Source organism: Lepidochelys olivacea (assembly GCF_965140295.1).
Source record: "Lepidochelys olivacea isolate rLepOli2 genome assembly, chromosome: 1".
In the NCBI taxonomy this organism is placed as follows: domain Eukaryota; kingdom Metazoa; phylum Chordata; order Testudines; family Cheloniidae; genus Lepidochelys; species Lepidochelys olivacea.
The window spans coordinates 280,053,162-280,076,039 of record NC_140411.1 but is presented as its reverse complement, the minus strand read 5'-3'; the positions used below and the strand labels follow the sequence as shown (position 1 = coordinate 280,076,039).

General features: G+C 42.6%; 1 protein-coding gene across 4 annotated transcripts in view; it reads right to left on the bottom strand.

Annotated features, from left to right (window-relative positions):
- The window catches only part of PPFIA2 (PTPRF interacting protein alpha 2), a 611,661-nt gene that overhangs the window by 155,951 nt on the left and 432,832 nt on the right, over positions 1-22,878 (bottom strand). For all 4 annotated transcript variants that reach the window (XM_084639583.1, XM_084639582.1, XM_084639585.1 and 1 more), the window contains one exon: positions 12,520-12,636. In XM_084639583.1, coding sequence (XP_084495709.1) covers positions 12,520-12,636 — 117 coding nt within the window. The remainder of the gene's footprint in view (positions 1-12,519; positions 12,637-22,878) is intronic.

Here is a 22,878-nt window from a genome sequence, read left to right as displayed (position 1 = left end):
TTTAAAGAATCCTTATTGAGGTTACAGGGACAAACCATCCCGATGTCTAGAAAGAATAGTAAATATGGCAGGCAACCAGCTTGGCTTAACAGTGAAATCCTTGCTGATCTTAAACACAAAAAAGAAGCTTATTAAGAAGTGGAAGATTGGACAAATGACCAGGGAACAGTATAAAAATATTGCTCGGGCATGCAGGAGTGAAATCAGGAAGGCCAAATCACACCTGGAGTTGCAGCTAGCAAGAGGTGTTAAGAGTAACAAGAAGGGTTTCTTCAGGTATGTTAGCAACAAGAAGAAAGTAAAGGAAAGTGTGGGCCCCTTACTGAATGTGGGAGGCAACCTAGTGACAGAGGATGTGGAAAAAGCTGAAGTACTCAATGCTTTTTTTGCCTCCGTCTTCAGAAACAAGGTCAGCTCCCAGAATACTGCACTGGGCAGCACAGCACGGGGAGGAGGTGACCAGCCCTCTGTGGAGAAAGAAGTGGTTCAGGATTATTTAGAAAAGCTGGACGACCACAGGTCCATGGGGCCGGACGCGCTGCATCCGAGAGTGCTAAAGGAGTTGGCGGATGTGATTGCAGAGCCATTGGCCATTATCTTTGAAAACTCATGGCAATCGGGGGAGGTCCCAGACGACTGGAAAAAGGCTAATGCAGTGCCCATCTTTAAAAAAGGGAAGGAGAATCCTGGGAACTACAGGCCAGTCAGCCTCACCTCAGTCCCTGGAAAAATCATGGAGCAGGTCCTCAAGGAATCAATTCTGAAGCACTTAGAGGAGAGGAAAGTGATCAGGAACAGTCAGCATGGATTCACCAAGGGCAAGTCATGCCTGACTCATCTAATTGCCTTCTATGACGAGATAACTGGCTCTGTGGATGAGGGGAAAGCAGTGGACATGTTGTTCCTTGACTTTAGCAAAGCTTTTGACACGGTCTCCCACAGTATTAATGACAGCAAGTTAAAGAAGTATGGGCTGGATGAATGGGCTATAAGGTGAATAGAAAGCTGGCTACATTGTCGGGCTCAACGGGTAGTGATCAATGGCTCCATGTCTAGTTGGCAGCCAGTATCAAGTGGAGTACCCCAGAGGTTAGTCCTTGGGCCGGTTTTGTTCAATATCTTCATTAAGATCCAGAGGATGGTGTGGATTGCACCCTCAGCAAGTTTGCAGATGACACTAAACTGGGAGGAGAGGTAGATAAGCTGGAGGGAGGGATAGGATACAGAGGGCCCTAGACAAATTAGAGGATTGGGCCAAAAAGAAATCTGATGAGGTTCAACAAGGACAAGTGTAGGGTCCTGCACTTAGGACAGAAGAATCCCATGCATTGCTACAGACTAGGGACCGAATGGCTAGGCAGCAGTTGTGCAGAAAACGACCTAGGGGTTACAGTGGACAAGAAGCTGGATATGAGTTAACAGTGTGCCCTTGTTGCCAAGAAGGCCAATGGCATTTGGGGATGTGTAAGTAGGGGCATTGCCAGCAGATCGAGGGACGTGATCGTTCCCCTCGATTCGCCATTGGTGAGGCTTCATCTAGTCCAACCCCCTGCTCAAAGCAGGACCAATTCCCAGTTAAATCATCCCAGCCAGGGCTTTGTCAAGCCTGACCTTAAAAACCTCTAAGGAAGGAGATTCTACCACCTCCCTAGGTAACGCATTCCAGTGTTTCACCACCCTCCTAGTGAAAAAGTTTTTCCTAATATCCAACCTAAACCTCCCCCACTGCAACTTGAGACCATTACTCCTCGTTCTATCATCTGCTACCACTGAGAACAGTCTAGAGCCATCCTCTTTGGAACCCCCTTTCAGGTAGTTGAAAGCAGCTATCAAATCCCCCCTCATTCTTCTCTTCTGCAGGCTAAACAATCCCAGCTCCCTCAGCCTCTCCTCATAACTCATGTGTTCCAGTCCCCTAATCATTTTTGTTGCCCTTCGCTGGACTCTCTCCAATTTATCCACATCCTTCTTGAAGTGTGGGGCCCAAAACTGGACACAGTACTCCAGATGAGGCCTCACCAATGTCGAATAGAGGGGAACGATCACGTCCCTCGATCTGCTCGCTATGCCCCTACTTATACATCCCAAAATGCCATTGGCCTTCTTGGCAACAAGGGCACACTGCTGACTCATATCCAGCTTCTCGTCCACTGTCACCCCTAGGTCCTTTTCCGCAGAACTGCTGCCTAGCCATTCGGTCCCTAGTCTGTAGCTGTGCATTGGGTTCTTCCGTCCTAAGTGCAGGACCCTGCACTTATCCTTATTGAACCTCATCAGATTCCTTTTGGCCCAATCTTCCAATTGGTCTAGGTCCTTCTGTATCCTATCCCTCCCCTCCAGCGTATCTACCACTCCTCCCAGTTTAGTATCATCCGCAAATTTGCTGAGAGTGCAATCCACACCATCCTCCAGATCATTTATGAAGATATTGAATAAAACTGGCCCCAGGACCGACCCTTGGGGCACTCCACTTGATACCGGCTGCCAACTAGACATGGAGCCATTGATCACTACCCGTTGAGCCCGACAATTTAGCCAGCTTTCTACCCACCTTATAGTGCATTCATCCAGCCCATACTTCCTTAACTTGCTGACAAGAATACTATGGGAGACCGTGTCAAAAGCTTTGCTAAAGTCAAGAAACAATACATCCACTGCTTTCCCTTCATCCACAGAACCAGTAATCTCATCATAAAAGGCGATTAGATTAGTCAGGCATGACCTTCCCTTGGTGAATCCATGCTGGCTGTTCCTGATCACTTTCCTCTCATGCAAGTGCTTCAGGATTGATTCTTTGAGGACCTGCTCCATGATTTTTCCAGGGACTGAGGTGAGGCTGACTGGCCTGTAGTTCCCAGGATCTTCCTTCTTCCCTTTTTTAAAGATTGGCACTACATTAGCCTTTTTCCAGTCATCCGGGACTTCCCCGGTTCGCCATGAGTTTTCAAAGATAATGGCCAGTGGCTCTGCAATCACAGCCGCCAATTCCTTCAGCACTCTCGGATGCAACTCGTCCGGCCCCATGGACTTGTGCACGTCCAGCTTTTCTAAATAGTCCCTAACCGCCTCTATCTCCACAGAGGGCTGGCCATCTGTTCCGCATTTTGTGATGCCCAGCGCAGCAGTCTGGGAGCTGACCTTGTTAGTGAAAACAGAGGCAAAAAAAGCATTGAGTACATTAGCTTTTTCCACATCCTCTGTCACTAGGTTGCCTCCCTCGTTCAGTAAGGGGCCCACACATTCCTTGGCTTTCTTCTTGTTGCCAACATACCTGAAGAAACCCTTCTTGTTACTCTTGACATCTCTGGCTAGCTGCAGCTCCAGGTGCGATTTGGCCCTCCTGATAACATTCCTACATGCCCGAGCAATATTTTTATACTCTTCCCTGGTCATATGTCCAACCTTCCACTTCTTGTAAGCTTCTTTTTTATGTTTAAGATCCGCTAGGATTTCACCATTAAGCCAAGCTGGTCGCCTGCCATATTTACTATTCTTTCGACTCATCGGGATGGTTTGTCCCTGTAACCTCAACAGGGATTCCTTGAAATACAGCCAGCTCTCCTGGACTCCTTTCCCCTTCAAGTTAGTCCCCCAGGGGATCCTGGCCATCCGTTCCCTGAGGGAGTCGAAGCCTGCTTTCCTGAAGTCCAGGGTCCGTATCCTGCTGCTTACCTTTGTTCCCTGCGTCAGGATCCTGAACTCAACCAACTCATGGTCACTGCCTCCCAGATTCCCATCCACTTTTGCTTCCCCCACTAATTCTACCCGGTTTGTGAGCAGCAGGTCAAGAAAAGCACCCCCCCTAGTTGGCTCCTCTAGCACTTGCGCCAGGAAATTGTCCCCTACGCTTTCCAAAAACTTCCTGGATTGTCTATGCACCGCTGTATTGCTCTCCCAGCAGATATCAGGAAAATTAAAGTCACCCATGAGAATCAGGGCATGCGATCTAGTAGCTTCCGTGAGCTGCCGGAAGAAAGCCTCATCCACCTCATCCCCCTGGTCCGGTGGTCTATAACAGACTCCCACCACTACATCACTCTTGTTGCACACACTTCTAAACTTAATCCAGAGACACTCAGGTTTTTCTGCAGTTTCATACCGGAGCTCTGAGCAGTCATACTGCTCCCTTACATACAGTGCTACTCCCCCACCTTTTCTGCCCTGCCTGTCCTTCCTGAACAGTTTATAACCATCCATGACAGTACTCCAGTCATATGAGTTATCCCACCAAGTCTCTGTTATTCCGATCACGTCATAGTTCCTTGACATCACCAGGACCTCCAGTTCTCCCTGCTTGTTTCCAAGGCTTTGTGCATTTGTATATAAGCACTTGAGATAACCTGTTGATCGCCCCTCATTGCCAGTATGAGGCAGGAGCCCTCCCCTCACAGACATTCCTGCCTGTGCTTCCTCCCGGTATCCTGCTTTCCCACTTACCTCAGGGCTTTGGTCTCCTTCCCCCGGTTTAGTTTGTGTTGGTCCTGCTTTGAGCAGGGTGTTGGACTAGATGACCTCCTGAGGTCACTTCCAACCCTAATATTCTATGATGCTATGATTCTACACCATGCTATAGTCGCAGGAACCGCTCTCCCACCACCATAGCTTCTGTCTCTCATTGAGGTGAACTAATTATGTTGCCAAGCACATGCTCCTCTATCAATGAAGCGCATCTTCACCATTTCAAAAAATGGTCTTCCTTTGTTAGTTCTGCAAGTTAGACATTGATCTGTTGTTGCACTTTGAAGTTTTCCAAAATCAGTTTGGGCTTAACACATATGAATTGCAGATCTAGTTGTCAGTAAATAGGACAGATAGAGTGTTTTATACTCTTGTAAAACTACTGTTACAGCCAGTTACTGTTACTCCACAGGTTGTTCTGCAGTTGAAAATCATGCACTATACCAAGGATCGGCAACCTTTGGCACGTGACCCGTCAGGGAAAGCTGCTGGCAGGCCGGGATGGTTTGTTTATCTGCAGCATCCTCTGGTTCGATCAATTGCAGCTCCCACTGGCCGTGGTTCACTGTTCCAGACCTATGGTGGCTGTGGGAAGCAGTGGCCAGCATATCCCTCAGCCCGCGCCACTTTCCGCAGCCCCCATTGTCCTGGAACGGTGAACCTCGGACAGTGGGAGTTGCGATCGGCCGAACCTGCGGACGCTGCAGGTAAACAAACTGGCCCGGCCCGCCAGCAGCTTTCCTGACAGGCCGCTTGCCAAAGGTTGCCGATCCCTGCACCATACTATACATGTTCCTATATTTGTAATCTGATTACACAAAATTCCAACTATATCTCTAAGTGTTTTTCCTTTGTTTTTATGTCAAGCAATCCAGTATTCATGTTAAGCTTCAAAATATTTATTTAATTGTTATTCTTGCCAACTGCTGTGGTGGCTGGATCTATGATAAAGGATAACTAAAATACTTCTAAGTCCCATTCTAAGGACCAACTGCTCTGAATAATTATAATTAGGGCTGTTGATAAATCACAGTTAACTCATGCGATTAACTCAAAAAAATTAGTCGTGATAAAAAATTAATTGCGATTAATCGCTCTGTTAAACAATAGAATCTCAATTGAAATTTTAAACATATTTTTAGATGTTTTTCTACATTTTCAAATATATTGACTTCAATTACAACACAGAATACCAAGTGTCCAGTGCTCACTTTATATTATTCTTTTTATTACAAATATTTACACTGTAAAAGCGATAAACAAAAGAAACATTATTTTTCAATTCACCTCATACAAGTACTGTAGTGAAATCTCTTTGTCGTGAAAGTGCAACTTACAAGTGTAGATTTTTTTTGTTACCTAACTGCATTCAATAATAAAACAACGTAAAACTTTAGCACCTACAAGTCCACTCAGTCCTACTTCTTGTTCGGCCAACTGCTAAGACAAACACATTTGTTTACATTTACTGGAGATAATGCTGCCTGCTTCTTATTTACAATGTCATCTGAAAGTGAGAACAGACGTTCCAGATGTCACTTTTGTAGCCTGCATTGCAAGGTATTTACGTGCCAGATATGGTAAATATTTGTATGCCCCTTCATGTTTCGGCCACCATTCCAGAGGTTCCATGCTGATGATGCGCATTAAAAAAAAATAATGCTTTAATTAAATTCGTGACTGAACTCCTCGGGGGGGGGGGCGGAGGGAGAGAATTGTATGCTTCCTGCTCTATTTTACCCACATTCTGCCATATATTTCATGTTATAGCAGTTTCGGATGATGACCAAGCACGTTGTTCATCTTAAGAACACTTTCACTGCAGATTTAACAAAACGCAAAGAAGGTACCAATGTGAGATTTCTAAAGATAGATACAGCACTTGACATAAGGTTTAAGAATCTGAAGTGCCTTCCAAAACCTGAGAGGGATGAGGTGTGGAGCATGCTTTCAGGTGTCTTAAAAGAGCAACACTCCAATACGGAAACTACAGAACCTGAACCACCAAAAAAGAAAATCAACCTTCTGCTGGTGGCGTTTGACTCAGATGATGAAAATGAACATGAATTGGTCCGCAGTGTTTTGGATCATTATCAAGCAGAACCTATCATCATCATGGACACATATCCTCTGCAATGGTGGTTGAAGCATGAAGGGACAGATGAATCTTTAGCACATCTGGCACATAAATATCTTGCCAGTTCTCACTTTCAGGTGACATTGTAAACAAGAAGCAGGCAGCATTATCTCCTGCAAATGTAAACAAACTTGTTTGTCTAAGTGATTGGCTGAACATGAAGTAGGACTGAGTGGACTTGTAGGCTCTAAAGGTTTACATTGTTTTATTTTTGAATGCAGCGGTTTTTTGTACATAATTCTACATTTGTAAGTTCAACTTTCATGATAAAGAGATTGCACTACAGTACTTGTAATGGGGGAATTGAAAAATACTATTTCTTTTGTTTTTTTACAGTGTAAATATTTCTAATAAAAATAAATCTAAAGTACTTTTTGTATTTTGTGTTATAACTGAAATCAATATATTTGAAAATGTAGAAAATATCCAAAAATATTTAAATAAATGTATTCTATTATTGTTTAACAGTGCAATTAACAGCCCTATTTATAATACCCATTGCCTACAAAACTTGAAAATCATAGTTTGGCTATTTATTGAGTAGGAGTATATAGATTTATAGACTTTCAGGCCAGAAGTGACCATAATGATCATCTAGTCTGACCTCATACATAACACAAGCCAAAGAATCTCATGCACTTTGCATCAAGCCTGTTATTTTTGCTTGAGCTATTATATATCTTTTAGAAAAATATCCAATCTTGCTTTAAAAATGTCAAGTGATGGAGAATTCAGCATATCTTTGGGTAAGTTGCTCCAGAGGTTAATTGCCCTCACTGTTAAAATATGTTTCTAGTCTGAATATGTTTAGCTTGAGCTACCAACCAGTGGATCTAGTTATGTCTTTTTCTATTAGATTAAAGAGTCATCTACTATCAGAAATCTATTTCCCAAATAGGTACCTGTAGACTGTAATTGGATAAACCTAAACCTTCTTCTGGATAAACTAAATAGACTGAGCTTCTTAAGGCTCTCAGTATAAGGCTTTTTTTCCAGACCTCAAATCATTCTTGTAGGTCTTTTCTGAATCCTTTCCAATATTTCAACATCCTTTTAAAGTGTGGACATGAGAACTGGACATAGTATTCCAGTTGTGATCTCACTAAGGCCTGGTCCACACTACACAGTTAGGGTGACACAAGGCAGATTACATTGACCTAGCTGTGGATGCGTCTACACTTAAATTTAACTCCCACCTATGTAATGGCCCAGCTACACTGACTTAATAACACCACCTCCCCAAGAAGTATAGAGTCAAGGTTGATGTAGTTAGATCGATGTAGTCCATCAGCATAGATGGTACGTTACTCATATTGACTGTGGCTGGCCTCCAGGAATTGTCCCACAATGTCCCATAGGGACTGCTCTGGTCACTGTTGTGAACTCCACTGCCTAGAGGCCAGGTGTACAGGAAGCCTCCCCTCCCCTTTAAAGCACTGCACATTTTTGAAATTCCTTTTCCTGGTTGCCGGCTTGGCAAGCACACCTAGCAGCTCTACACTGTTGTGTGCAATTGCCCAGCGGACCATGCTAACTACACACTGCAGAGGCGCTCCAGCCTGGAGTACATAGGAGGTGTTGGATCTCCTGGGAGTGTGGGGAGAAGAGGCGGTGTAGACCCAGCTGTAGAAACATTGACATCTACTAGCAGATTGCTCGAGAGAAGGGCTACAAGAGGCATCAGCAGCGTGCCGTGTGAAAGCCCAGAAGCTGTGGCAGGTGGACCAGAAGGCAATGGAGGCCAACAATCGATCTTGTGTGGAGCTGCAGACCTCCTGCTTTTACAAAAAGTGGCATGCCATCCTTGCCAGAGATTCCCCCACAACCTCAAGAGTGAATAGAGGAGCCCAAGTCACAGGCTCCCAACATGAACAGTGAGGAGGAGGAGGTGGACGAGGAAGACGAGGAGGAGTATAGAGACAGGTGACTGGGGGATCCAGCTGCTTAGCAAGCCAGGATATGTTTGACTTTAGCGCAGTCCAGCCAGTCCTGACAGTTGAGCACAGGCGAGCCTGATGCATGGGAAGGAACCTCTGGTAAGTATACAGTCAATAATGATGTACCAACAATACCAAAACAGGCTTACGACAAACTCTGCCTCCCACCCTCCTCCTGTGCAATATCCTATGCACCGCACCGGCTGTACTTTCAAAAAAGCAGAGGAACTATTCATCTGTTTTCCATTTAAACAAAAATATGTCCTCATAACCATAGCTTTTAGGTAGATAATCTTATATAGTGTGCACAAACTGCAAAATCTTATACCTTGTTCTTTGTAAATGGATAGACTAGAATGGTCTTCAGTTTGCATAATTGATATGGACGAGGATCAGAGGAGGATAAATATCTTTTAGAGGAGTACTAGGATGTCCCTCAGAAATTATTTTGAAAATTAATAATGCTTGGTGCAAAGGAAAAAAATGTACTCTTCACAACTGTGTTTACGAGGCCCAGAATGTGTGTTCTCAGGCATAGATTGCGTAGAGGGGTGAACTCCACCAGAAGCAGAGAACTCAAATCACCACAAACTTCCCTTCAATTTAGCGATAGAATTATCAAGGACAGGTTCCCAGGGGCACTACTGGTGTTACTGAGGAATGATGAATCATAGAATATCAGGGTTGGAAGGGACCCCAGAAGGTCATCTAGTCCAACCCCCTGCTCGAAGCAGGACCAATTCCCAGTTAAATCATCCCAGCCAGGGCTTTGTCAAGCCTGACCTTAAAAACCTCTAAGGAAGGAGATTCTACCACCTCCCTAGGTAACGCATTCCAGTGTTTCACCACCCTCTTAGTGAAAAAGTTTTTCCTAATATCCAATCTAAACCTCCCCCACTGCAACTTGAGACCATTACTCCTCATTCTGTCATCTGCTACCATTAAGAACAGTCTAGAGCCATCCTCTTTGGAACCCCCTTTCAGGTAGTTGAAAGCAGCTATCAAATCCCCCCTCATTCTTCTCTTCTGCAGGCTAAACAATCCCAGCTCCCTCAGCCTCTCCTCATAACTCATGTGTTCCAGTCGCCTAATCATTTTTGTTGCCCTTTGCTGGACTCTCTCCAATTTATCCACATCCTTCTTGAAGTGTGGGGCCCAAAACTGGACACAGTACTCCAGATGAGGCCTCACCAATGTCAAATAGAGGGGAACGATCACGTCTCTTGATCTGCTCGCTATGCCCCTACTTATACATCCCAAAATGCCATTGGCCTTCTTGGCAACAAGGGCACACTGCTGACTCATATCCAGCTTCTCGTCCACTGTCACCCCTAGGTCCTTTTCCGCAGAACTGCTGCCTAGCCATTCGGTCCCTAGTCTGTAGCTGTGCATTGGGTTCTTCCGTCATAAGTGCAGGACCCTGCACTTATCCTTATTGAACCTCATCAGATTTCTTTTGGCCCAATCCTCCAATTTGTCTAGGTCCTTCTGTATCCTATCCCTCCCCTCCAGCGTATATACCACTCCTCCCAGTTTAGTATCATCCGCAAATTTGCTGAGAGTGCAATCCACACCATCCTCCAGATCATTTATGAAGATATTGAACAAAACCGGCCCCAGGACCGACCCTTGGGGCACTCCACTTGATACCGGCTGCCAACTAGACATGGACCCATTGATCACTACCTGTTGAGCCCGACAATCTAGCCAGCTTTCTACCCACCTTATAGTGCATTCATCCAGCCCATACTTCCTTAACTTGCTGACAAGAATACTGTGGGAGACCGTGTCAAAAGCTTTGCTAAAGTCTAGAAACAATACATCCACTGCTTTCCCTTCATCCACAGAACCAGTAATCTCATCATAAAAGGCGATTAGATTAGTCAGGCATGACCTTCCCTTGGTGAATTCATGCTGGCTGTTCCTGATCACTTTCCTCTCATGCAAGTGCTTCAGTATTGATTCTTTGAGGATCTGCTCCATGATTTTTCCAGGGACTGAGGTGAGGCTGACTGGCCTGTAGTTCCCAGGATCCTCCTTCTTCCCTTTTTTAAAGATTGGCACTACATTAGCCTTTTTCCAGTCATCCGGGACTTCCCCGGTTCGCCACGAGTTTTCAAAGATAATGGCCAATGGCTCTGCAATCACAGCCGCCAATTCCTTCAGCACTCTCGGATGCAACTCGTCCGGCCCCATGGACTTGTGCATGTCCAGCTTTTCTAAATAGTCCCTAACCACCTCTATCTCCACAGAGGGCTGGCCATCTCTTCCCCATTTTGTGATGCCCAGCGCAGCAGTCTGGGAGCTGACCTTGTTAGTGAAAACAGAGGCAAAAAAAGCATTGAGTACATTAGCTTTTTCCACATCCTCTGTCACTAGGTTGCCTCCCTCATTCAGTAAGGGGCCCACACATTCCTTGGCTTTCTTCTTGTTGCCAACATACCTGAAGAAACCCTTCTTGTTACTCTTGACATCTCTGGCTAGCTGCAGCTCCAGGTGCGATTTGGCCCTCCTGATATCATTCCTACATGCCCGAGCAATATTTTTATACTCTTCCCTGGTCATAAGTCCAACCTTCCACTTCTTGTAAGCTTCTTTTTTATGTTTAAGATCCGCTAGGATTTCACCATTAAGCCAGGCTGGTCGCCTGCCATATTTACTATTCTTTCGACTCATTGGGATGGTTTGTCCCTATTATGATTATGTTAGTCTCATAATCCTACAGAAATCTGCTGGTAACTCAACTAGGCATTACAACTTAGAGGGTGAGATCCTCTCATGTAATTATAATTACGAAACAATAATGAATAATTGGAATCATAATGGACTATAGTATGTGTTTATCAGAAACTATTATGTGAGATTGTATTTCACGGTCTACAAAGGAATTACAGTTGCTGTGGGAACTGTCATAGGGCTTTGAGGACTCAACTCAGCCAGTCATTAAATAGTGAATTCAAATATGCCTTAAGACTGCAGTCCTTATATTGACAAGCAGCCTCTAATTTTTCTAAGACCAATACTTGCAACCACAATTAGGTGTCTAGACGTCTAAGTCCTGTGGACAATCACAAAAATGGAGATTTGATGAGTTCCTTTTAAATATCAATCTCTATATAATAAACAGAATTTTGAGAAGACTTCACTGAGCATCAGAGAGAGGCAAGCACCGGTGGCCTGAGCAAAGGACTGAGAACGTAAGATCTAAACTGGCTTTCATATAAGCCACCTGTGAGGCATTGGGCAAAACACTCACTTTAACTGCACCAATTTCTCCATCTGAGACATGAGGACAGTAATGCATACCTACTGACTTCCCATGCATGTCATGGGAATTAATTTACTGTTTATAAAGCATTTTGAACATGTAAAACATGAGACAGTGCTAAGCACTACTGGTATTATTTAGTAGTTTTTTGGGGTGATAGTGTGCATCATTTGAAAGTAATAAGGGAAGGTTTGAAAGTGGAAAGTAAGGCAAGCATTCCAACAGAAAGTCTGAAGTAGGAGAAGATCCGCACACATTTTACACATTTCTTCCTATTAGCTGCAGGAAAAAATGAGATTCTGGAACAGAGCAATGGGTCTATTGATTTACTAGTTCATAGATCTACTGGTTCTCCCAGAGACCCATTTAATGATTTTAATGGAGTCTTCTGCAATTTCCAGTAGAGAGTGATTCATGGTGTACTTTACCATCATTGTCCTTCCCCGAGTTTCCACTTATAGGGAAAAACTTTAATTTCCAGATAGGACTACATAAAAGTCACACTGGAGGAGGCCCAAGTGTTCTGTTCATGTTCTGGGATGTGCCAGCCTTCTCTGGCATCTGGTGGGGACTTTCTACAGCTATGGTCCAACAACCTGGGTTTGCTTGATGGACCAGAACTGGGCCCAGTATCTGAATCTGATTATTATGTTAGTTTTAGTTTCAATATTTCTCTTTACCTTGACTTACTGGGGAAAAAAAAAACTATTGTTTTATACCTTTTCATGAACCTTTTGCCCTGGCTCCATTCCTTCAATATGTTCTGATTCAGCAGGCCCTTCTCCAGATGCCATTTTCCTTTGAATGTGTGCATTTTGTTCACGTAAAGCTACAATCTGCGAATGAGAAGAGAAATAAATGGTTAACGTCATAGAAATCACTAAGCAGGTTAGCATGAAATGTATTAAGGTCTTGATCCAATCCTTGCAGACACAAGGAGCCATCTACTTGGCTTCAACTGTGGATTTGGGGCATACATTTGTAAGGGATTTATAAAAATACTAACATCATTAATAAATCATAAAAATTATTAGGGCACAAACTTATAAAAATGATGTTTAAATAATATTGAACATATGACATAAATCAATAAATAGTAACAAATGCAATTTTAAGGCTTGCTCACTCATATTTAACCTCACCTAGTGATGGGGCATTTTTCATTTATAATTGGTTAGAAATCTGAAAGATCTAATAGGTCACTGAGTTCACTTCCCTACATGGACAGGATACAATCCTTCGTAAAGGAATCAACAAATATAAAGCTGACACTACAGGAAAACCTGGCCAAAAGGCCAAGAAGAAACAAGCCATTATGTAAAATAAAGTGTCCGTTCTAAGTGTGAATTTCATAACATTCAGCCTTTATGACATATATTTGTAAAGTGTAGTTTATGATGAGAAAATCAACTATGCAAAAAATGGCAACATCTTACTCAACAAATATGCATCCTGTTTGAATTCATTACTTTCCTAGTTAAATTACATTTGCTTGTCTTTTAATTGTTTTTATTTTTAGCCTATTTCAACTCTTGTTAGGACTAAAAGGCAAACGCAGTTTTTTGAGAGGAAGCTGGATTCCCTTCTGGCTTGCATATGGTCATCAGAATTGTTAATTAAGTTCCACTTACAGAATCTTTGTTACTGAAGATAATCATAGAATCATAGAAATGTAGGACATGAAGCAAGACCGACTTTTCAGGTGTTTTTCTAATCATTTATTAAAAACAATGGGGATTCCACAGCCTCCCTTGGAAGCCCATTCCGGTACTTAACTATCCTGAAAGCTTGAAAGATTTCCCTAATATCTAACCTAAATCTCCCTGGCTGCAGATTAAGCTCATTACTTCTTGCCTACTTTCAGCAGACATGGAAAACAATAAATACAGTCCTCTTTAAAACAGCCTCTAGTGGGGCCCCACTCCCACAGAACAGGGGTTAAAAGCTGCCCTGGAGAGGGCTGTGGCTGGGAAATGGAGTGAGAACAGCTGTGGGAAGCTATGGGGAAGCAGCCACAGCTGTGGCCCTTATAAGAGCCAATTAGGGCCCAGCTGGCCCTTATAAGAGGGCTGTGGGCCAGAAGCTGAGGAGTCCCACTCTAGGCCTGGAGTGGGAATGGCTAGCTGTCTGGGAACAGGGTGCCTGAGTAGAGCAGCGCTGGGGAAGGGCAAAGGGAGCTGGGAAGCTCCAGCCTGATAAGCCCCTAGGTTGCAGGCCTTGGTGAAGGCCTGCAGAGGGGCAGCCTGGGGATAAGCAAAGACAGCAGGTCCTTCCCCCTTGCCTGTGATGAGTGGCCATTACACTGCAGTCTTCCCCAGTGAACAGGGGCTAGCTGATGACTGGCAATAGCCACTGAGGCAAGGTGGGTCTAGAGGGTTGGGGGTTCCCTGGGAGTGGAGACCCAGAGTGGGGGTCCTGCTGGGGCAGAACCCAGAGAAAAAGGCACCACGGTCTGGGAGGGACAGTGGCAGGTGAGACACTGGCGTATAGATGGTGTTCCAGTGCAGGTGAAGAGCTAATTCCCTGGATGGCCAGCAGGAGGTGCGCACCAGTGAGTCTTGCCCCACTAGACAACCCTTCTCATATCTGAACACTGTTATCATTTTCCCCTTCAGTCTTCTTTTCTCAAGATTAAACATGCCTGATATTTTTAATCTTTCCTCAGAGGTCAGGTTTTCTAAACCTTTTATCATTTTTGTTGCTATCTCTGGATTCTCTCTAGTTTGTTCACATCTTTCTTAAAGTGTGGTGCCCAAAACTGGACACAATACTTCAGCTGAAGCTCACCAGTGCAGAGCAGATCAGAAAAATTACTTCTTAGGTCTTAAATATGACAAGCCTATTAATATATCCCAGAATATTTGCTTTTTTTTTTTTTTTTGCAACTCCATCACATTGTTGGCTTATATTCAATTTGTGATGAACTATAACTCTGGATTTTTATTTTTCCTTCTTAAGTACTTTTCACTTGTCTTTATTGAATTTTCATTCCCTTCATTCATTTCATGATGCACAGGATGGAAAGAGCCCAGTGTGATTTTGTACAGGAGATATGACACAGATATGCCTTGAATGATTAATAAATAATGATTCCTTCTGGCCCTCAAAAATAAGGAAAGCCCTTCATCTCTGTTTAGCCCAAAATAGGATCCACCTAAGAAGACAATAAGAAAATGGCTCACATCATGTGAGACACTTTGTCTATGGGCTCATAGATCAGCCAAGGTTAGGCATTCCCTTCCAACTATAGAAACGAAAATGGCTAAATAAGGGTATTGTTAATTATCTCTCATAATATACTTATGGATAAAATCTGTTTCTCCTACTCAAGCCAGCTAAAAAGAACTTTAGCTTACCAAGCAAGAGTCATACTCTGCTTTCCTATCCAAAGCGGCCCATTGCACGATAAGTGGATCAGGAAAAGAAATGGGTGGGAAAGCTGCACATTAAAAAAAAACTAGCAATGTGGCTTTAATATTGAAGGTCAAATTGGGCAAACAGTTACCCCAAGAAATGCAAGACACATGATTTTACCCCCACTTAAAAACCACACATTGTTTCCTTGTCAATCAATTATACCATGAATAATTTGTCTTTCAACCCAGATTAGAATCTGAACATTTGTTTGCCTTATGAGTCAGATCTGTATACTTCTATATGTGGAAAATGTCTCTTGTTCTACTATAAATCCTAAATAATATGACATGCTTATGTATAATCAAGGACTATGTACTATGTCTTCCAAATTTAGAAGATTATAAGGATTTTTTTGGATTTCATTGTAAATAATTGCTGTATTCTAGAAGTAATAGGAATTGTCTGGCACAAGGAAGGAGAAATGTTAAAAGATATAAACCAGGGTATAACTTTAGGATATTAAGAGCAATTGCTTAAAAGGGGAGGGGGATTCCAACTGATAGTAGGGGCAAATAATGAAATACAATCTTCGAAAAGAAATTTAAAAAACCTCCAAAAAGAAAAGCATTAAGGAAATTTGTTATATGCCATCGCCATCTACTGGATACCAGTGGAAGCAGCAGAGAAACAAAAAACTGAAATTTGAGCACCCACTTGGCACATGTCCAATAGGAATCAGAGGGTGACTCCCTCTAATGAGTACTAGCACTGAAGTCACCATGTGCTCAAGTTCCTTGAGTGAACCCAACACAAGAAGCTGAAAAATACTAAGTGCGACCAAAGCCTGGACTAGCCATGTGGAAAGGACTTTCCCCATCCCAGAGTAAGTGATAAGAAGTGGTGAGATTTCATTTAAAAGATTCAGGGGGTAGCCGTATTAGTCTGTATCCACAAAAACAACAAGAAAAGGAGTACTAGTGGCACCTTAGACTAACCAATTTATTTGAGCTCAAATAAATAGTCTCTAAGGTGCCACTAGTACTCCTTTCCTTTTTTGCGAATACAGACTAACACGGCTATTACTCTGAAAAAAAACAACAAGGAGTCTGGTGGCACCTTAAAGACTAACAGATTTATTTGGGCATAAGCTTTCATGGGTAAAAACTCCACTTCTTCAGATTGTATTTCCCATCTATTCTTTAATATAAATAACTGTAGGTTATCTTGATGAATCTACACTGTCCAGTGACAGGTTTCAGAGTGGTAGCCGTGTTAGTCTGTATCAGCAAAAAAAAAAAAAAGAGGAGGAGGCGTACTTGTGGAACCTTAGAGACTAACAAATTTATTTGGGTGTTTTTGTTGTGTGGTGTGTGGTTGCCCATCTACACAAGAGATCCACTTCCTGGACACTACAGTACTAATGAGCGATGGTCACATAAACACCACCCTATACCGGAAATCTACTGACCGCTATACTTGCCTACATGCCTCCAGCTTTCATCCAGACCACATCACACAATCCATTGTCTACAGCCAAGCTCTAAGATACAACCGCATTTGCTCCAATCCCTCAGACAGAGACAAACACCTATAAGATCTCTATCAAGCTTTCTTAAAACTACAATACCCACCTGCTGAAGTGAAGAAACAGATTGACAGAGCCAGAATAATACCCAGAAGTCATCTACTCCAGGACAGGCCTAACAAAAAGTAACAGAACGCCAACAGCCGTCACCTTCAGTCCCCAACTAAAACCTCTCCAGCGCATCAAGGATCTACAACCTATCCTGAAGGACGATCCCTCACTCTCACAGATCTTGGGAGACAGGCCAGTCCTTGCTTACAGACAGCCCCCCAACCTGAAGCAAATACTCACCAGCAACCACACAACAAAACCACTAACCAGGAACCTATCCTTGCAACAAAGCCCATTGCCAACTGTGTCCATGTATCTATTCAGGGGACACCATCATAGGGCCTAATCACATCAGCCACACTATCAGAGGCTCGTTCATCTGCACATCTACCAATGTGATATATGCCATCATGTGCCAGCAATACCCATCTGCCATGTACATTGGCCAAACTGGACAGTCTCTACATAAAAGAATAAATGGACACAAATCAGAGGTCAAGAATTATAACATTCAAAAACCAGTTGGAGAACACTTCAATCTCTTTGATCACTCGATTACAGACCTAAAAGTGGCAATATTACAACAAAAAGACTTCAAAAACAGACTTCAACGAGAGACTGCTGAATTGGAATTAATTTGCAAACTGGACACCATTAATTTAGGCTTGAATAAAGATTGGGAGTGGATGGGTCATTACATAAAGTAAAAACTACTTCCCCAAGCTAATTTTTCCCCTACTGTTACTCACACCTTCTTGTCAACTGTTGGAAATGGGCCATCCTGATTATCACTACAAAAGTGTTTTTTCTCCTGCTGATAATAGCCCAACTTAATAGATTAGTCTCCTTATAGTTGGTATGGCAACACCCATTTTTTTCATGTTCTCTGTGGGTATATATATATCTTCCTACTGTATTTTCCACTGCATGCATCCGCTGAAGTGGGTTTTTGCCCATGAAAGCTTATGCCCAAATAAATTAGTCTCTAAGGTGCCACAAGTACTCCTTGTCCTCTTTACCATCCAGTGAGACCTCCAATAATCATATGTTAGATTTTAACTCCTTCATAAGTCCAAGCAAATTGGCCTAAGAGAGATTGAAAAGAATTGTTTTAAGCAATTGCTTTTAATATTCTAAACTTGTCCCTTTTGTACCAAACTAGTTAGAGATATAACTGCACTCTTCAAAGCGGTGTAAAGACAAGTGCACCCTTCTAAGTGTGATAAATATGCTGGGTCCTAAAGAATTGAGAATTGTTGATCACAAATAAATGTAATAAGAAATCTTAGTAACTTGCACTGTTCTTTGATATAACGGCTAAGCCTCAGCTCTAGCCTGTGATTATTGCAAGTCTGTTGTGTGTTTATAGTAGTCACAGTTGGTTGTCTACCTTTGAGTGGTGAACTGTTGATTTTTACCTATCTATCTAAAAGAACCCAGCATTAAACTAGTAAACAAATGCTCCCTGGACTCAATAAAAATGGGTTATCCTTTGGATTCTATTATATATTGGCAAAACTACTTTTTAAGATTTCAGCTTTAAAATCTAACTGGCACCCTGGCAAATTCATAATTGACCCCCTTTCACACTTAAAGCTTTCAGATTCCAGGTTAAAGTTATGTGAATGGAAACTAGAAAAAGTAATCTATTTATTTGTAAATTGAACACATTGGATCTGAAAATCACTGAGAGAAGGTACACTTTGGGACCAGACACTGTTACTTTTACAGAGTGTTTTACAGGACAGAACCACACTTCAATCTTAAAGCATAATTTTCTAACTTTCATTTTTTAACCTACAATTAACTTCCGAGTGCATGTGGTAACTTCAGAATCAGCATAACACACATGAAGGGCTCAAACAGACAACAGTTTAAATAATTAATCTCAAATATAAATTTTATAGGGAAAGTCACACTTTTGGGTTATGAGACAAATGGATTCACTACATACTGAGTTCCAAATTATGTCTTTTGGTGTGACTCATTGATTTCAGTACAAAGACAAACTGAAATGCAGATTTTGACCCAAAGTACTTATATGAAAATATAAAGTATAATGTAAGGAGGTGAGGTAATATGTATTTCGTGCTGCTGAAAAAGGAAGGGATTTGGATAATGCGTGGACTTGAATAATAGAGAAGAAACCCCAGGCCAGAACTGCGAGGAGGAGGAAGAGCCACTGGCCAGTGTGGTGGCCTCCCCCAGGGCTGGTGTCCCATTCTCCTCATCCTCCTTGCAGTCCTCGCCCAGGCCCTCTGCTTTGGCCCCACCCATTCATACCCATGACAGTGGGGCTACAGAGGGCTCCCTGTGCTGCAGCAGGAACCATTCAGAAGTAGGTTTTTATCAATATAGTTATGCTGGTAAAAGATGGTATACAGCGCTTTGTACCAGTTTGGATTGTTCAGCTTGGTTGAACAGGAAAAGCTATACTAGTAAAAACTCTTTTGAACCAATATAACTGTCTATATTTAAAAGTTTTACCACTTTAACTATGCTGGAAATTGGGATTCCTCCTCGTGGTGATACAGGGGCTTACAAAGTGAGACAGAATTATCAACAGAAGAAGTACAGTAGTTATTAAAAATACATGTGAAAAATACAGAGAATTCCTGCAGCTTCCTTATTGTACTCTGCACATGCTCTTAGTATTAGCAGAAATGAGTTTTCATCCTGTTCATTTTCCCCCTCCCCCAACTTTCTAAAATATAGAAGGTAAAATTCTTATTTATATAAAGGGACATGAAAATATAACTATGGTTCTACTGTAACAATGACTCTGTAAAGGGAGTATCATGGTGTGCCAATATAACAAGCTTAGAGAAAGCACTATACTAATGTTATGTTTCTTTCCCCTTTTCTGTACCGTATCTTACCTCTCTGCTGTGGCACACACCAGAGTTTAGTTTTTGCAGGACTTTGATAGCTATATCTATATATATTATAAAAAGTTAAGTCTACATAATATAGACAGTGGAGGATCCTACCTTGTGCAAGCTCCAAGATGGACAGAATGTGATTTAAGAAACTCACCATACAAGTAAACAAGCCTAATTCTTGGACTTGTAACATTAGCATTTATTGGAAGCCTCAGGGCACTGATATATCAAGTACAGAGCTTAACACCTATACATCAGTTTGAATCTAGCCCAGATCAACAGGAATTAAAAATTATTCTCCTCTAATGCATGTTTTGGTGGCCCACTATAAGATGAGTATGATGGGTTTCAGTTCCAGTTCCTACATCACATACACCATCACTAATTGGCAGGCTCAGAAAGAGGCCAGTAACTTAATGGGACATGAAAACTATTATTCCTATTGTAAACCCACCCTCACCCCGTCACTCTCCCACATCAGGGTTCACACACACTCGCAGAGCAGAGTCCTGGGAATCATGTTCTGCTGCTGCCTTGTATGTTAACAGAGGACTTCATGTACCAGGGCTGTCAAACCAAAGCCATTCAGCACCACTAAATCTACACAATTTCTTTTGAAAACCAGTTATATGCAAATTATTTGCAAATATGCTAATTAATTCTAAATAATCTGCATACAGTTTCACACATGTAACTGCAACCAGTGGTACCTGCAGCCATACATACGTTACGCACGGTGTGTACCATTGGCAATGGCCATGAGGAACAGTGCTGGTCATCCCACTGTCCACTCAGTTTTGGTCCCAACGGCTCACTGGTGTGACAGGGAGTGTTGGGGCCAAAACTGAGTGGCATTGCAACCTGGTGCATGGGGAGGGGTGGCAGCACCACTCAGGTTTGGCCCCCAGATCCCTCTGTCATAATGACAGAGGGGAGGTAGCAGGGCCAAAATTGAGTGAGTGGTATTGCTGCTTGAGAACCAGGTCTGAAGGGAGCTATAAGACGCAACCTGTTCTCAGTAATGGAGAGACCTGAGAAGAGCAGCATACTGGCTGAAAAAGTTTTCCAGGGGACTTTTCCTGGGCAGTTCCATGGTGGACAGCTGGGGAAGGTGTATGATGAGGGGCCATGGGGCCAAACTTGAGTGGATGCTCGGGCAGCCAGCGTTGCTCCTCCTTGCTGCTGCCATGGGACTGGTTCCTGCACTACGTTTCCCCCCATCCCCACCCCCACCCCAGTGGCCTACCCAGTCTCGCCTCGCTTTGAACGGCCCATGTTCCCCCTTCTCAGGGATATGGAGTGACTCTGCACCTGGGTGGGGCAGGCTGGAAAGTGAGGGCTCAGCATGGCGCAGACTTGGCAGGTGAAGTGGTGGGGCCAGTGGCTGCAGTGGGGATGGCATCACAGGGATTGACAGGATGTAGCATGTCAAAAATTTCTGGGGGCGTCTTTGGTTGCAAAAGTATATGGCCACTACAGGGTCTGTTCAAATAAGGTGAAGATGAAGTACATTGAGTCCATTCTTCTCAAAGTACAATGGTCACCACAGAAACAGCAACTGATAAGAGCAAGAATTTAAATTAGTCATTCACTGTCTATTGTAGATCAAATTCATTCTCGTAACACTGAATATGAAACATATAGAAAAGGAAGAGCATGTCTATGTCTTTATATTTGTGCTTTTCGATTTATGATACCCAACTGAACAAATATATAACTACATTAACAATGGAGATTAGCTACATTTTATTTCACCTACATACAAGTTAGCCTTGAAAAGTACTTCTGACTGAAAGAATTAATAGTATTCTTCCCACTGAACTCTCTCTTTAAAAAGATAAATAAATTAAATAAAATATTTGGGACATAAAATACATCGATGTCTTTTTTTTTCTCTCTCTTTCCCTATCTTCTGAGCTACAGATTAGAAGTCTAGCTCTCAAACTCTTTCCCTGAGTTGCTCTTGCTGACATTAGTTTCCTCCTTAGCACACTCATAAAGCTTTCAACCTAGGTCATAGCTAGATATTTCAGTGCGACTCTAATTCTGAATGTAAAGTTATAGAACTGCTAGTCTCCTCATGGTTAGGGTTGAAGATAGCTTTCCAACACATGCCCAAGATTGGCTCCCAACCAACTTTGCCAAACTAAATCAATCTACCTGAAATGTCACAGATGTGATCCTATATCAGGGTAGAAATTTTCTGGAAAGTTTGTAGCAAATCAGACAGGCAAGTTTTGGGGAAATACAAGTGTTCAAAAATTAAATACATTTCCTTTATATATTTGCTATCTTGACTAGGACATTTTCTCGGGGCACCCAGAACTGTGGGTGATCTTGTTACCACTGTGCCTTAGGAAAAGAGAGAAATGCTGAAGCTAAACTGAGTGATAGCTCCCTGTCACCCCAGTCTGTTAGCCCCCAGACAAACTTCTCAGGACTCTATCACCCATTATTTTGCCTTGCAGGTAACACTTGATGCACCTCTGTTTCCGTGCCCCATTGAAGGGGCTGTGGTATCCAGCCCCTGTCACTGAACACTGTCATTGTCTCAGAATAATTATCAAGTCCACTATCTCCAAAGACACCAGCTTACTTGATTCAACAAATAATTCACACTGGTTAATGTTACAACATTGAAATCTGCTTATGATAAAACAAAGCAAAGTTTATTAATACAGAGATTCAAGTGATACTGAATGAGGGTAATCAAAACAGATGTAGTTACAAACAAAACAAAAGTATAACATGCTTCTAGGAGACTAAACATAACTTTAGCAGGGCTGAAATCTTTGTCTAAGTTAAGTTTCTCACATAAAACAACCTCCCAGTGTCTCCAGCCCTCTGGCCAGGATCCAGCTTTCATGGGTATAAAAAGCACTGTCCTTTTTGCTCCCTCGGTGATGGTCTACCATAGGGTTCCCTTTCCTCCTCCTCACAGCCAAGAAAACCTTTGAAATATATCCCTTTGAAGTGTACCCCCAAAGTTCTTCTCCCCTGCTTTATCCTTCAGCATGCTGATGCCACATTGTCTCTCTCATTCTTCGGTTACCTTGCCTTTCCTGTGGAGTTAATATGCAAATGAAGTTTGCTATGTGTTGACTTACACAATGCTGATTTACATCAGAGACCAGGCAGACAGGTAAATCAACATTCCTTTGTCTGCTTACATAGTTTAAACATATTTTTAGTATGTACATACT